Source organism: Grampus griseus, assembly GCF_964374135.1.
Source record: "Grampus griseus genome assembly, chromosome: 17".
Taxonomy (NCBI): Eukaryota; Metazoa; Chordata; class Mammalia; order Artiodactyla; family Delphinidae; genus Grampus; species Grampus griseus.
In genome coordinates this window covers 51,536,714-51,551,627 of record NC_139011.1, presented here as the reverse complement: position 1 = coordinate 51,551,627, position 14,914 = coordinate 51,536,714, and the positions used below count along the sequence as shown (strand labels likewise).

The 14,914-nt window shown below is 37.5% G+C and overlaps 1 protein-coding gene across 1 annotated transcript in view; it reads left to right on the top strand.

Moving 5' to 3' along the window:
- Positions 1-1,395, top strand: part of CNBD1 (cyclic nucleotide binding domain containing 1) — a gene marked incomplete at both ends in the record, with an annotated part of 493,958 nt that extends 492,563 nt beyond the window's left edge. Inside the window, 1 exon segment of the mRNA XM_082674668.1 lies at positions 1,330-1,395. Within this exon segment, the coding sequence (XP_082530794.1) occupies positions 1,330-1,395 (66 nt within the window).
- Positions 1,396-14,914: the final 13,519 nt, after the last annotated feature.

Below are 14,914 nucleotides of genomic sequence, written 5' to 3'. Positions count from 1 at the left end.
GCTGTGGCGGGCTGCACAGGCTCCGCGGAAGAGGGGTGTGGAGAGTGACCTGTGCTCGCACACAGGCCCCTCGTTGGCGGCAGCAGCAGCCTTATCGTCTCCCGCCCGTCTCTGGGGTCCGCGCTTTTAGCCGCTGCTCCCGCCCGTCTCTGGGGTTCGCGCTTTTAGCTGCGGCTCGCGCCCGTCTCCGGAGTTCCCTCAAGCAGCGTTCTTAAACCCCTCTCCTCACGCACCAGGAAACAAAGAGGGAAGAAAAAGTCTCTTGCCTCTTCGGCAGGTGCAGACTTTTCCCCAGACTCCCTCCCGGCTAGCCGTGGTGCACTAACCCCTTCAGGCTATGTTCAAGCCGCCAACCCCAGTCCTCTCCCTGCGCTCCGTCCGAAACCGAAACCGAGCCTTAGAGCCTCAGTTCGCACCCCCGCCCTCCGTGGCGGGTGAGCAGACAAGCCTCTCGGGCTGGTGAGTGCCGGTCGGCACCGATCCTCTGTGTGGGAATCTCCCCGCTTTGCCCTCCGCCCCCGTTGCTGTGCATTCCTCCGTGGCTTCGAAGCTCCCCCCCTCCACCCCCCGCAGTCTCCGCCCGCGAAGGGGCTTCCTAGTGTGTGGAAACTTTTCCTCCTTCACAGCTCCCTCCCACTGGTGCAGGTGCCGTCCCTATTCTTTTGTCTTTGTTTTTTCTTTTTTTTTCTTTTGCCCTACCCAGGTACGTGGGGAGTTTCTTGCCTTTTGGGAGGTCTGAGGTCTTCTGCCAGCGTCCAGTAGGTGTTCTGTAGGAGTTGTTCCACGTGTAGATGTATTTCTGGTGTATCTGTGGGGAGGAAGGTGATCTCCGCGTCTTACTTTTCCGCCATCTTCAAGATCCCCCCATATCTTTATTTTAAAATGGGAACAGTTCTAATGTTATTGCTCTGTTTCTTAGTTGTTTTGTATTTTATAAAATTGAAGTTTATTAAGAGAAAAGAATGCCTGGGAAGACTATGTTCGTGTTTGTGTGCTTTTGTGTGTGTGTGTGTGTGTGTGTGTGTGTGCATGTCTATTTATATAAATATAATTAAATTGTTTATATATTTGGTAATTATTCATTATAAGCTACCAGTAAAACTTTGTTTCAAGATCTTCGTCTTTGAAGATGTGGCTCTGTATTCCTATCTGAGGCATTGCTCAAATAGTTTACCCCATAGCTTTTCACCATGTGTCTATTCAACTTCTCTACTATTATTAGGTCTCTCCAGTTATACATGTTCAAGGTTTAATTACAATACAGAATACTAAATAATTGAAAATAAATATTGGCTCATTTAATCAATCTAATCTTATGTTTTCTTATAGGAGGATGTCAAAAATGAATATTTGCAAAAGGAAAAAAAGAGGGAATGGAAAATTTTCAAGGTATAATACCATATATTACAACGAATATATAATCATTCTTTAAACTGTGTTAAATTAGTGAAAACTTTTTCAGAGTATGGCTATTAAGGAAAATGAAATTTCATTACAATAACTGGATGTTAAAATATTTCTATTAAAATATTAATTGTTTAGTTCATTATAGATTAATACTGTCTTGTAACAAACATGTAAAATAAATTTGTAGTAACTCTATTTTTTTCTCAGAGGGAAGGTTATGCATTAAGTACCTACTGTGTGCTAAGCAGTTTATGTATGCTGTACCATTTAACCCCAATAACTACAATGATTGCTTTTCTTATTTTATGGAAGAAGAAACCAAGGACTGGAGATTAAGGAACTTGTTCAAGTAACAGAGATAGTTAGTATAACTTCCAGTAATGCAGCTTGGGTTTGCCCAATTCAAGATGCAATGAGTTCCTTTTAATTTTATGTCTCATTCTATGGAGCTATAGAATGCAACTGGCAAGTGGGGATAAAACTATATTTTGTAATATATATGTCAAAGGAGAAGTTATTGACTACAGTAATTTTCATGTTGCTATGTGATTAACCCAAACTTTTGGCACTTTGAAAAACTGACTGCCAGAATCATCACTATTACTACCATCATCATTATCACTATCTCCACCATCACTTACACATACCATCTGCAAGATACACAGAGTGGGTGGAACAACTTTAAATATTGCATTTGTGTGTATCTTTAAATGTGTTTAGAAATGAAAATGGGATAACTCTGAAGATTGTGTCGCAGCTGAGACAATCTCTGATACGTGTGAACAAATTAAAAGGAACACAACATAAAGTTCTAAGACAATGTACCACCTTTTTAAAGTATCAGACTCGCTTTATTTTTCTGGCTAACACAGTAGATTATTGTGGTATGAGATACCGCTTCATTAATATAAAGTAAAATTGACAGAGATTTTAACTAGGACATTTTATTTAGAAAAAAAATATACCAGTGGGACAGCAGGGAAGATGGCAGAAGAGTAAGACGTGGAGATCACCTTCCTCCCCACAGATACATCAGAAATACATCTACACGTGGAACAACTCCTACAGAACACCTACTGAATGCTGGCAGAAGATCTCAGACCTCCCAAAGGGCAAGAAACTACCCACGTACCTGGGTAGGGCAAAAGAAAAAAGACTAAACAGAGACAAAAGAATAGGGACCGGACCTGTAACAGTGAGAGGGAGACGTGAAGGAGGAAAGGTTTCCACACACTAGGAAGTCCCTGCACGGGTGGAGACTGCGGGTGTCGGAGGGGAGAAGCTTCAGAGCCGCGGAGGAGAGCATAGCAACAGGGGTGTGGAGGGCAAAGCGGTGAGATTCCCGCACAGAGGATCGGTTGCCGACCTGCACTCACTAACCCAAGAGGCTTGTCTGTCACCCGCCTGGGAGGGCGGGGCTGGGAGCTGAGGCTCAGGCTTCGGTTGGAGCGCAGAGAGAGGACTGGCAGCGTGAACATAGCCTGAAGGGGTTAGTGCACCACGGCTAGCCGGGAGGGAGTCCAGGAAAAAGTCTGGACCTGCCAAAGAGGCAAGAGACTTTTTCTTCCCTCTTTGTTTCCTGGTGCGCGAGGAGAGGGGATAAGAGCACTGCTTAAAGGAGCTCCAGAGACGGGTGTGAGCCGCGGCTAACAGCACGAACCCCAGAGACGGGCACGAGACACTAAAGCTGCTGCTGCCACGACCAAGAAGCCTGTGAGTGAGCACAGGTCACTATCCACACCTCCCTTCCGGGGATCCTGTGCAGCCCGCCACTTCCAGGGTCCCGGGATCCAGGGACAACTTCCCTGGGAGAACGCACCGCGTGCCTCAGGCTGGTGCAAAGTCATGCCGGCCTCTGCCGCCGCAGGCTCGACCTGCACTCCGTACCCGTCCCTCCCCCTGGCTTGAGTGAGCCAGAGCCCCAGAATCAGCGACTCCTTTAACCCGGTCCTGTCTGAGCGAAGAACAGACACCCTCCAGCGACCGACACTCAGAGGCAGGGCCAAATCCAAAGCTGAGCCCCTGGAGCTATGCAAACAAAGAGGAGAAAGGGAAATCTCTCCCAGCAGCCTCAGGAGCAGCAGATTAAATCTCCACAGTCAACTGGATGTACCCTGCATCTGTGGAATACCTGAACGGACAATGAATCATCCCAAATTGAGGAGGTGGACTTTGAGAGCAAGTTTTATTATTTTTTCCCCTTTTCTTATTTTTGTGAGTCTGTATGTGTATGCTTCTGTGTGAGATTTTGTCTGTATAACTTTGCTTGCACCATTTGTCCTAGGGTTCTATCGGTACTTTTTTTTTTTTTAACTTTTTTTAAAAAAATTTTTCGTATTATTTTTTATTTTAATAACTTTATTTTATCTTATTTTCTTTTCTTTTATCCTTTTGTCTCTTTCCTTTTCTTTCTTTCTTTCCTTCTTTCTTTCTCTTTCTTTCTTTCTTTCTTTCTTTCTTTCTTTCTTTCTTTCTTCCTTTCTACTTTTTCTCCCTTTTATTCTGAGCCGTGTGGATGAAAGTCTCTTGGTGCTGCAGCCAGGAATCAGTGTTGTGCCTCTGAGGTGGGAGACCCAACTTCAGCATGCTGGTCCACAAGAAACCTCCAAGCTCCACATAATATCAAATGGCAAAAATCTCCGAGGGATCTCCATCTCAACACCAACACCCAGCTTCACTCAATGACAAGCAAGCTACAGTGCTGGACACCCTATGCCAAACAACTAGAAAGACACGAACACAACCGCACCCATTAGCAGAGAGGCTGACTAAAATCATAATAAGTCCACAGACACCCCACCACCAGACGTGGACCTGCCCACCAGAAAGACAAGATCCAGCCTCATCCACCAGAACATAGGCACTAGTCCCCTCCACCAGGAAGCCTACACAGGCCACTGAACCAACCTTAGCCACTGGGGACAGACACCAAAAACAACGGGAACTACAAAACTACAGCCTGCAAAAAGGAGACCCCAAACACAGTAAGAAAAGCAAAATGAGAAGACAGAAAAACACACAGCAGATGAAGTAGCAAGTTAAAAACCCACCAGACTTAACAAATGAAGAGGAAATAGGCAGTCTACCTGAAAAAAGAATTCAGAATAATGACAGTAAAGATGATCCAAAATCTTGGAAATAGAATAGACAAAATGCAAGAAACATTTAACAAGGACCTAGAAGAACTAAAAATGAAACAAGCAATGATGAACAACACAATAAATGAATTAAAAATACCCTAGAAGGGAGCAATAGCAGAATAACTGAGGCAGAAGAAGGGATAACTGACCTGGAAGATAAAATAGTGGAAATAACTATGGCAGAGCAGAATAAAGAAAAAATAATGAAAAAAAAAAAACTGAGGAGAGTCTCAGAGACATCTGGGACAACATTAAGTGCACCAAAATTCGAATCAAAGGGGTTCCAGAAAAAGAAGAGAAAAAGAAAGGGACTGAGAAAATATTTGAAGAGATTATAGTTGAAAACTTCCTTAATATGGGAAAGGAAATAGTTAATCAAGTCCAGGAAGCACAGAGAGTCCCATACAGGATAAATACAAGGAGAAAAATGCCAAGACATATATTAATCAAAGTGTCAAAAATTAAACACCAAAAAAACATATTAAAAGCAGCAAGGGAAAAAAACAACAAATAACACACAAAGGAATCCCCATAAGGTTAACAGCTGATCTTTCAGCAGAAACTCTGCAAGCCAGAAGGGACTGGCAGGACATATTTAAAGTGATGAAGGAGAAAAACCTACACCCAAGATTACTCTAACCAGCAAGGATCTCATTCAGATTTGATGGAGAAATTAAAACCTTTACAGACAAGCAAAAGCTGAGAGAGTTCAGCACCACCAAACCAGCTTTACACAAGAAACACAAGAGAAGGAAAAGACTTACAATAACAAACACAAAACAATTAAGAAAATGGGAATAGGAACATACATATCAATAATTAACTTAAACGTAAATGGATTAAATTCTCCCACCAAAAGACACAGACTGGCTGAATGGATACAAAAGCAAGACCTATATATATGCTGTCTACAAGAGACCCACTTCAGACCTACAGACACATACAGACTGAAAGTGAGGGGATGTAAAAAGATATTCCATGCAAATGGAAACCAAAAGAAAGCTGGAGTAGCAATTCTCATATCAGACAAAATAGACTTTAAAATAAAGACTATAGAAGAGGCAAAGAAGGACACTACATAATGATCAAGGGAGCGATCCAAGAAGAAGATATAACAATTGTAAATATTTATGCACCCAACATAGGAGCACCTCAATACATAAGGCAAATACTAACAGCCATAAAAGGGGAAATTGACAGTAGCACATTCATAGTAGGGGACTTTAACACCCCACTTTCACCAATGGACAGATCATCCAAAATGAAAATAAATAAGGAAACACTAGCTTTAAATGATACATTAAACAAAATGGACTTAATTGATATTTATAGGACATTCCATCCAAAAACAACAGAATACACATTTTTCTCAAGTGCTCATGGAACATTCTCCAAGATAGATCATACCTTGGGTCACAAATCAAGCCTTGGTAAATTTAAGAAAATTGAAATTGTATCAAGTATCTTTTCTGACCACAATGCTATGAGACTAGGTATCAATTACAGGAAAAGATCTGTAAAAAATACAAACACATGGAGGCTAAACAATACATTACTTAATATTGAAGTGATCGCTGAAGAAATCAAAGAGGAAATCAAAAAATGCCTAGAAACAAATGACAATGGAGACAGGACAGCCCAAAACATATGGGATGCAACAAAAGCAGTTCTAAGGGGGAAGTTTATAGCAATACAATCCTACCTTAAGAAACAGGAAACATTTCGAATAAGCAACCTAACCTTGCACCTAAAGCAATTAGAGAAAGAAGAACAAAAAAACCCAAAGTTAGCACAAGGAAAGAAATCATAAAGATCAGATCAGAAATAAATGAAAAAGAAATGAAGGAAACAAGAGCAAAGATCAATAAAACTAAAAGCTGGTTCTTTGAGAAGATAAACAAAATTGATAAACCATTAGCCAGACTCATCAGGAAAAGAAGGGAGAAGACTCAAATCAATAGAATTAGAAATGAAAAAGGAGAAGTAACAACTGACACTGCAGAAACACCAAAGATCATGAGAGATAACTACAAGCAACTCTATGCCAGTAAAATGGACAACCTGGAAGAAATGGACAAATTCTTAGAAATGCACAACCTGCCAAGACTGAATCAGAAAGAAATAGAAAATATGAACAGACCAATCACAAGCACTGAAATTGAAACTGTGATGAAAAATCTTCCAACAAACAAAAGCCCAGGACCAGATGGCTTCACAGGAGAATTCTATCAAACATTTAGAGAAGAGCTAATACCTGTTCTTCTCAAACTCTTCCCAAATATAGCAGAGGGAGGAACACTCCCAAACTCATTCTACAAGGCCACCATCACTCTGATACCAAAACCAGACAAGGATGTAACAAAGAAAGAAAACTACAGGCCAATATCACTGATGAACATAGATGCAAAAATCCTCAACAAAATACTAGCAAACAGAATCCAAAAGCACATTAAGAGGATCATACACCATGATCAAGTGGGGTTTATTCCAGGATTGCAAGAATTCTTCAATATATGCAAATCAATCAATGTGATACACCCTATTAACAAATTGAAGGAGAAAAAACATATGGTCATCTCAATAGATGCAGAGAAAACTTTTGACAAAATTCAACACCAATTTATGATAAAAACCCTCCAGAAGGTAGCCATAGAGGGAACTTTCCTCAACATAATAAAGGCTATATATGACAAACCCACAGCCAACATCGTCCTCAGTGGTGAAAAACTGAAATCATTTCCACTAAGATCAGGAACAAGACAAGGTTGCCCACTCTCACAACTATTATTCAACATAGTTTTGGAAGTTTTAGCCACAGCAATCAGAGAAGGAAAGGAAATAAAAGGAATCCAATTGGAAAAGTAGAAGTTAAGCTGTCACTGTTTTCAGAAGACATGATTCTATACATAGAGAATCCTAAAGATGCTACCAGAAAACTACTAGAGCTAATCAATGAATTTGGTAAAGTAGCAGGATACAAAATTAATGAACAGAAATGTCTGGCATTCCTATACACTAATGATGAAAACTCTGAAAGTGAAATGTAGAAAACATTCCCATTTACCATTGCAACAAGATGAATAAAATATCTAGGAATAAACCTACCTAAGGAGACAAAAGACCTGTGTGCAGAAAGTTATAAGACACTGATGAAAGAAATTAAAAATGATACAAAGGGTTGGAGAGATATACCATGTTCTTGGATTGGAAAAATAAATATTGTGAAAATGACTCTACTACCCAAAGCAAGCTACAGATTCAATGTAATCCCTATCAAACTACCACTGCCATTTTTCACCGAAGTAGAACAAAAATTTCACAATTTGTATGGAAACACAAAAGACCCCGAATAGCCAAAGCAATCTTGAGAAAGAAAAACGGAGCTGGAGGAATCAGGTTCCCTGACTTTAGACTATACTACAAAGCTACAGTAATCAAGACAGTATGGTACTGGCACAAAAACAGAAATATAGATCAATGGAACAGGATAGAAAGTACAGAGATAAACCCATGAACATATGGTCACCTTATCTTTGATAAAGGAGGCAGGAATGTACAGTGGAAAAAGGACAGCCTCTTCAATAAGTGGTTCTGGGAAAACTGGACAGGTACATGTCAAAGTGTGAGATTAGATCACTCCCTAACACCATACATAAAAATAGGCTCAAAATGTATTAAAGACCTAAATGTAAGGTCAGAAAGTATCAAACTCTTAGAGGAAAACATAGGCATAACACTCTATGACATAAATCACAGCAATATACTTTTTGATCCACCTCCTAGAGAAATTGAAACAAAAACAAAAATAAATGGGACCTAATGAAACTTAAAAGCTTTTGCACACCAAAGGAAACCATTAACAAGATGAAATGACAACCCTCAGAATGGGTGAAAATATTTGCAAATGAAGCAACTGGCAATGGATTAATCTCCAAAATTTATAAGCAGCTCCTGCAGCTCAATACCAAAAAATAAACAACCCAATCTAAAAATGGGCAGGAGACCTAAATAGACATTTCTCCAAAGAAGATATACAGAGTGCCAACAAACACATGAAAGAATGCTCAACATCATTAATCATTAGAGAAATGCAAATCAAAACTACAATGAGATATCATCTCACACCAGTCAGAATGGCCATCATCAAAAACTCTAGAAACAATAAATGCTGGAGAGGGTGTGGAGAAAAGGGAACACTCTTGCACTGTTGGTGGGAATGTGAATTGGTACAGCCACTGTGGAGAACAGTATCAAGGTTCCTTAAAAAACTAAAAATAGAACTACCATAGGACCCAGCAATCCCACTACTGGGCATATACCCTGAGAAAACCATAATTCAAAAAGTGTCATGTACCAAAATGTTCATTGCATCTCTATTTACAATAGCCAGGAGATGGACACAACCTACGTGTCCATCGACCGATGAATGGATAAAGAAGATGTGGCACATATATACGAGGGAATACTACTCAACCATAAAAATAAATGAAATTGAGTTATTTGTAGTGAGGTGGATGGGCCTAGAGTCTGTCATACAGAGTGAAGTAAGTCAATAAGAGAAAGGCAAATACCATATGCTAACACATATATATGGAATCTAAGAAAAAAAAAATGTCACGAAGAACCTAGGGTTAAGACAGGAATAAAGACAGGGACCTACTAGAGAATGGAATTGAGGATACGGGGAGGGGGAAGGGTAAGCTGTGACAAAGTGAGATAGTGAGATGAACATATATACACTACCAAACGTAAAATAGATAGCTAGTGGGAAGCAGCCGCATAGCACAGGGAGATCAACTCGGTGCTTTGTGACCACCTAGAGGGGTGGGATAAGGATGGTGAGAGGGAGGGAGACGCACAAGGGAAGAGATATGGGGACATATGTATATGTATAACTGATTCAGTTTGTTATAAAGCAGAAACTAACACACCATTGTAAAGCAATTATACTGCAATAAAGATGTTAAAAAAAAAAAAAAAGAACGTTCCATTGGGCTCCTCAAGTAAATAGAAGAAAGGGTAAAGTATTTTCAACAGCTCAATACACCATAGGTAAGTGCTGCACAACTACTGTATGACTTTAAGCCCAGCATATATTTCTCCTTTGTGTTGTAGTTTTGTGGGGTAGGGTGGGGACACTTACCATTTAGAACGGATGAGTATGTCAGAAATCCTTTCCAAATATTTATTTCTGTTAAGATAAGAACAGTGAAATAAAGAGTGGAATGAATTCCCACATCAAAACACTACCTTCCATAACCGGGTGCAATGATGCAGTCTTTGGCAGAGTGACAGTTTGCTCTTGCCATGATAAATTTCTATTTTTGTGTTCCAGATAAGGTAGTTCTTATAAGTTTGTTCATATTCTTGTCAATGAGATTTGATTTTGCTCCCATCAGGAATTTGTATTGCTCCAAATATTATAATTTACTAAAAAAATAAGGTTAAGTCTATTGTTGAAATATATAGTATTTTTTCTTTTAAATTCTAGTTCTTTCTAATATAAAATTTGATCAATTCTGTACTCATGCACAAAATAAAAATAAATAAGTAAAACTATTTTAATACCTTCCAATTTTCCTTAAATAAATCTAGATCTGTTTTTAAAAATTTGCATGTGATTTTATAAGAATTTTGTTCCTACAAAAACCTCCTGCCTACTGAACTTTCAGTTCTCTAAAAGGCCATTTTCTCTCATCTGAAACACCTTTACCTGAACTGATTTGTAACTGCTTATTGTCAGTTTCACTACTACACTGTAATTTCAATAAGGGAGAGAAATTGACAGGCACACTGCCTGTCACATAATGGGAACTCAATAATTATGAAAAATGAATGAATGAATGGTATACCTACTATCAGTAGAAGCTTTTGCTGATGAAATGGTCCAGAATAAAGGTGCCATAACTTTGTTGAGGTCACCCCAAACCTATGATGAGGAAATCCTTGGAAAATCTGGGAATTCAAGGCCCTTCATTCAAGCTCTTTTTTCTTTAATGATTTCCTTCTGTAAAAACACTGCTATTGTGAAACCACACTCCTTCTCAGATGGGACTTAACTCAGATTTGGACTTGAACCCAGAATCCCTGGCTTAGGAGGGGACTCAAACCCACTGTGTTCTAATTAAAACTGCTCACCTGGCGTCAGGACTTACTAAAGCCCAGGGTCTTTTTTCTCTTCACAGAAAGAATTCAGGATGAGGCAAAGGCATAGGCAGACAGTGCATTTATTACCATAGTATGCTTGTGAGAGATACAAGTGGGCCGGCAACAGAACACAGCCCAGAGAACAAAGAGGGAGGCATTTGTATGATCAAAGAAAAAGTGGGGAGGGGAAAAGACCACCTTCTTCCACATTCTTGGTTAGACATAAAGGCTTACATCATTAGTTTCTCCTTTGACCCTATATGGTCTAACCAGGACTGTGTTGACACTATTTAAATCATATGTATATTAGCAAAACGGTGGTAACATACTAAAATACTGTAATTCATCTCAAGTTTCAGTATAATGTCCCCTATCACCTAGTTTCTTTCCCCTTTCACTTATATTCCTGTCTTGGCTACATGCAGAAATGTTACTCGTCAAGAACCATTAACTCCCTTACTTCATGTAACAAGATTCAGACCCCATAACTATTGTCTTGTGTTTTAACTATCAGGATTTTTGGCTTGAGTATGGCTGCCGCTTGAATGTGCCTGGTCTTCCTTCAAGGTAGAGTAGATTGTTGCTAGGTTACTGGATTCTTTCCTTGATTGGTCATTAGCTTACCACAATCTCCCAAACTCTGTTAAAATTCCCTTTCTGTCTTTAATCCCCTAGTGGGATTTCTAAACTAACTATAATATTTAATTATTCTGCTCAGTTCCTATCAATTGCATATTTAGAAAATGATTCATGGAACTTCTAGCTGGATATGTAAGACTATCAGATTTAAATTATTGTGTAAACAGTTTATGAAGAGCAATTCACAGAGTTGTCCCTGAAGTTGTTACTCAACAACTTGTTCTAGAACAGAAGATTTCTGTTCTAGAGCCAAGGAGTTGCTATGGCTCAACCTTGATTTCTTTCCTATATTGGAACATCTAGGCATTTAAAAAAAAACAAAAAACATCCTGTGAGACTGGGCACATCAGATTTCATAGTTTGTAGACCTAATACGTACACTAACAAGAAGAGATTGTGAATTTTCATATTCATGCTTTCTAGCCTAGTAGCCTTAAGCAGTATATGTACTCTATAGACATTCTTCTGGTTGAGTCATAAAAACTGGAGCTAAAAACCAATCGGAAGGTGTATGGAAAAATGAATATTTGTACACAATGGTGTGTTAATCAATGTTTAGCAAACTACTCCCCACCAAAAAGAAAAAACAAAGCAAAACAAAGAAACAAAATCCCTTGATTTGTAGCATTCGCAAATTTTTATGGTATAATATTCTCATCTTAGCCAATTTCAAGCTCCTAACGTGATGTCATTGTTCATGCAGTTTGGAAGAGGTGCACACATTGGCACACATTTGGCTCTCATGGGACATGAACTGGCCCCAGCACACAAGTAGTTCCTGATGTCTGTGAGATTAGGTGTTTACACAAATCTGACTTAACCACTAGTTCCAGGAAAGTGGCTTTAATTTAAGAACTTCCAGAGAATAAAGAAAGTGATGATGAGATAGGGAGCCATTCCACCAGGATTGGCTGAGCCACTCCCCACACGTCCTGAGAGGTGAGGTAGCCACTTAGCACTATTATGGAAGATCAAGTAAAAAGTAGAAATTTGGGGGATACTTATGGTCTGTAATTTACAGTTATGTACTTGCTTATATACTGAAATATTATTTTATAAATGTTTTATATATGTGTCTCCCTCTCTTTTATTTTAAGGTACTTACAAATAGAGACCATACAAAACAGAATAGCATTGAAACAGGAAAATAATAAATACTTAACGCTAACTTGAATATAGAACTGGAAAAAGAATAATTTGATAAATTACTTTCTAATGCCTTTATCAGATTTCAATTTCATATTTAAAATATTTGAATCCTTTAGTAGTTTGAAATAAAAAATGATAATAATGATTACAATTTATATACTTCACTCAAATTTATTCTCAGGATAGGGATTTTGTTTTGTTTTTTTTTTTTTTTTTTTTGGTTTTGGTTTATCAAATGGGTAATTTTTAAAATTATTTCATTCTACTTGAAATAAAATAATGAAATAATTATGAATTGAAGTAGAATTGTGAGTCAGAGTAGAAATCCCTTCTAACATAAAAATATCTAAAGCAAATAAAAACACTACAAAAATTAGAATAAAATTGCATTTCAAAATATCTGAAGTAGTGACTCATTAATTTTTAAACTGTATTTAAATTTTTTAATGTAAATATTCAATAGGTTGCAGAAATAGTAGTCTAAATCATGGACTGTGGTCCACAGCTGTAATTTACATGAGTTAAATGGTTTTATAAATTTTGGAAAAGGGGTCCAGTGGACAGGAATTGGTAGTCTCATTTTCAGTGGACATATTAAATGATCAATGATATTTGCTACAGTTGTTTAGGTTTGTTTAAAACAGTATACTTAATAAGTATCTCCGATTAATCAAAGAATATTAATTGCTTATTACTTTCAAGAAGAGGCACATGTACATAAGTCATTTTATAACTCCAAGTTGTACCCAAAAAGCACAACTCAAAAAACAAGAAATTACTCCACAAAAATACAAAAAAAAAAAAAAATTCTCACTCAGTTATAGCTAATGTAAGTTATTTCTTGCCCATAAGTCCAGAGCCAAAAACATATAATTCTATGGGGAAAATATTTCAAGTAAACATAAGTGTCCAAATGCCCTACTTGCATATGTATTGGTGATTATTGACACATATTTAAGTCAGTATTTGCACTAGTTCTTTGACTCCTCATATCATTCCTCTACTATATCCCTTCAAGCAAAATTAAATATCATCTTACTCTTCTCTAGGCTATATTTCATTAGTTCCTCCAGTTCCCCTCATAAATACTATATTTCTTTTTTGTTTTTAATTATTGTGTTGCTCTCTTCGGGACCCTCAATGATTAATATGAGATTACTAAATTAAAGTTCACTTGTTATGCCTAAGTCTTTATGTACCAAGTAATCATACTAATTGACCTGGTGCCTCAGGCTAGTCTTCATGACTGAAATAGAATACCTTTATTGAGAAGTGAAAATCTTTTTCTTTTCCCATTATACCAAGGTTTATCTTTTTACCATAAAATTAATATTTTTTTACTCTTCCTATAGGGATTATTATTAAAAGAAATATTAATCAATCACATGTCTAAAGTTTTTAGATGGAGAATTGAAGCTTTTTTTTTTTATTACACATCTTTCTCATCTCTTTTTGAGAACATTATCTTATTATTTGACATTGTCCTTCTGTTTGTTTCCTGCTGTAGATTTCAGGTTCTTTGAAGGTAAGATCTCTTGTTTACAGACATTTGTCCATAACTAAGCATGGGAATGGTATATAGAGAGGCCTTCAGTAAGCATTAGCTAAAGGTTGAAAATGGATGAATATCAAAAAAAATGACTATCTTCTGAAATATAAAAAATGAAAACCATTCTTATAATTTGCTAGTATTTATTGAGCACTGATCTGTGTCAGGCAAAGTAATCAGGAGTAAACATAGTCATTCCTTTTATGGATCTTCTGGATCTCTTTGATGGGAGATACAAAAATTATAGAAACAAGGACATGAATAAGTATATGCGTAATACTGTGAGAAGTTCTCTAAAGGATGCTGTAAAGGAAAATAAATAATCATATGAGATAGAATAAGAGGTTCATTTAATAGTTTTTCCTTTGACTTATTGGAATTTGCTTTATTATCTTATTTAAGACTAAACCTAAAACCTTAGTTATATTAAACTAATTTGTTATTTTTGATGCAGTTCTCTTTAGCACTTTTTATAATTAATATTTTAATTTTTTATTGAAATGAAAATCACATAACATAAAATTAACTATTTTAACGAGAGCAATTCAGTGGAGTTTAGTACATTCATAATATTATGCAACACAAATTTCATCCAGTTCTAAATTATTTTCAACACCCCTAAAGGAAACCTCATATTTACCAAATAGTCATACCCCATTTTCCCCTTCCTCCTATCCTCTAGCAATCACTAATTTGTTTTCTGTTTCTGTGAATTAACTTATTATTTTCTATATGTGGAATCATACAATATGTTACTTTTTGTATCTGGCTTCTTTCACTCAGCATAGTGTTTTCAAGGTTCATCCAAGTTGTAGCATGTACTCCATTCATTTTTATGGCTGAATCCCGTGCATGTGTATATAGCAACATGTTTGTCCATTCA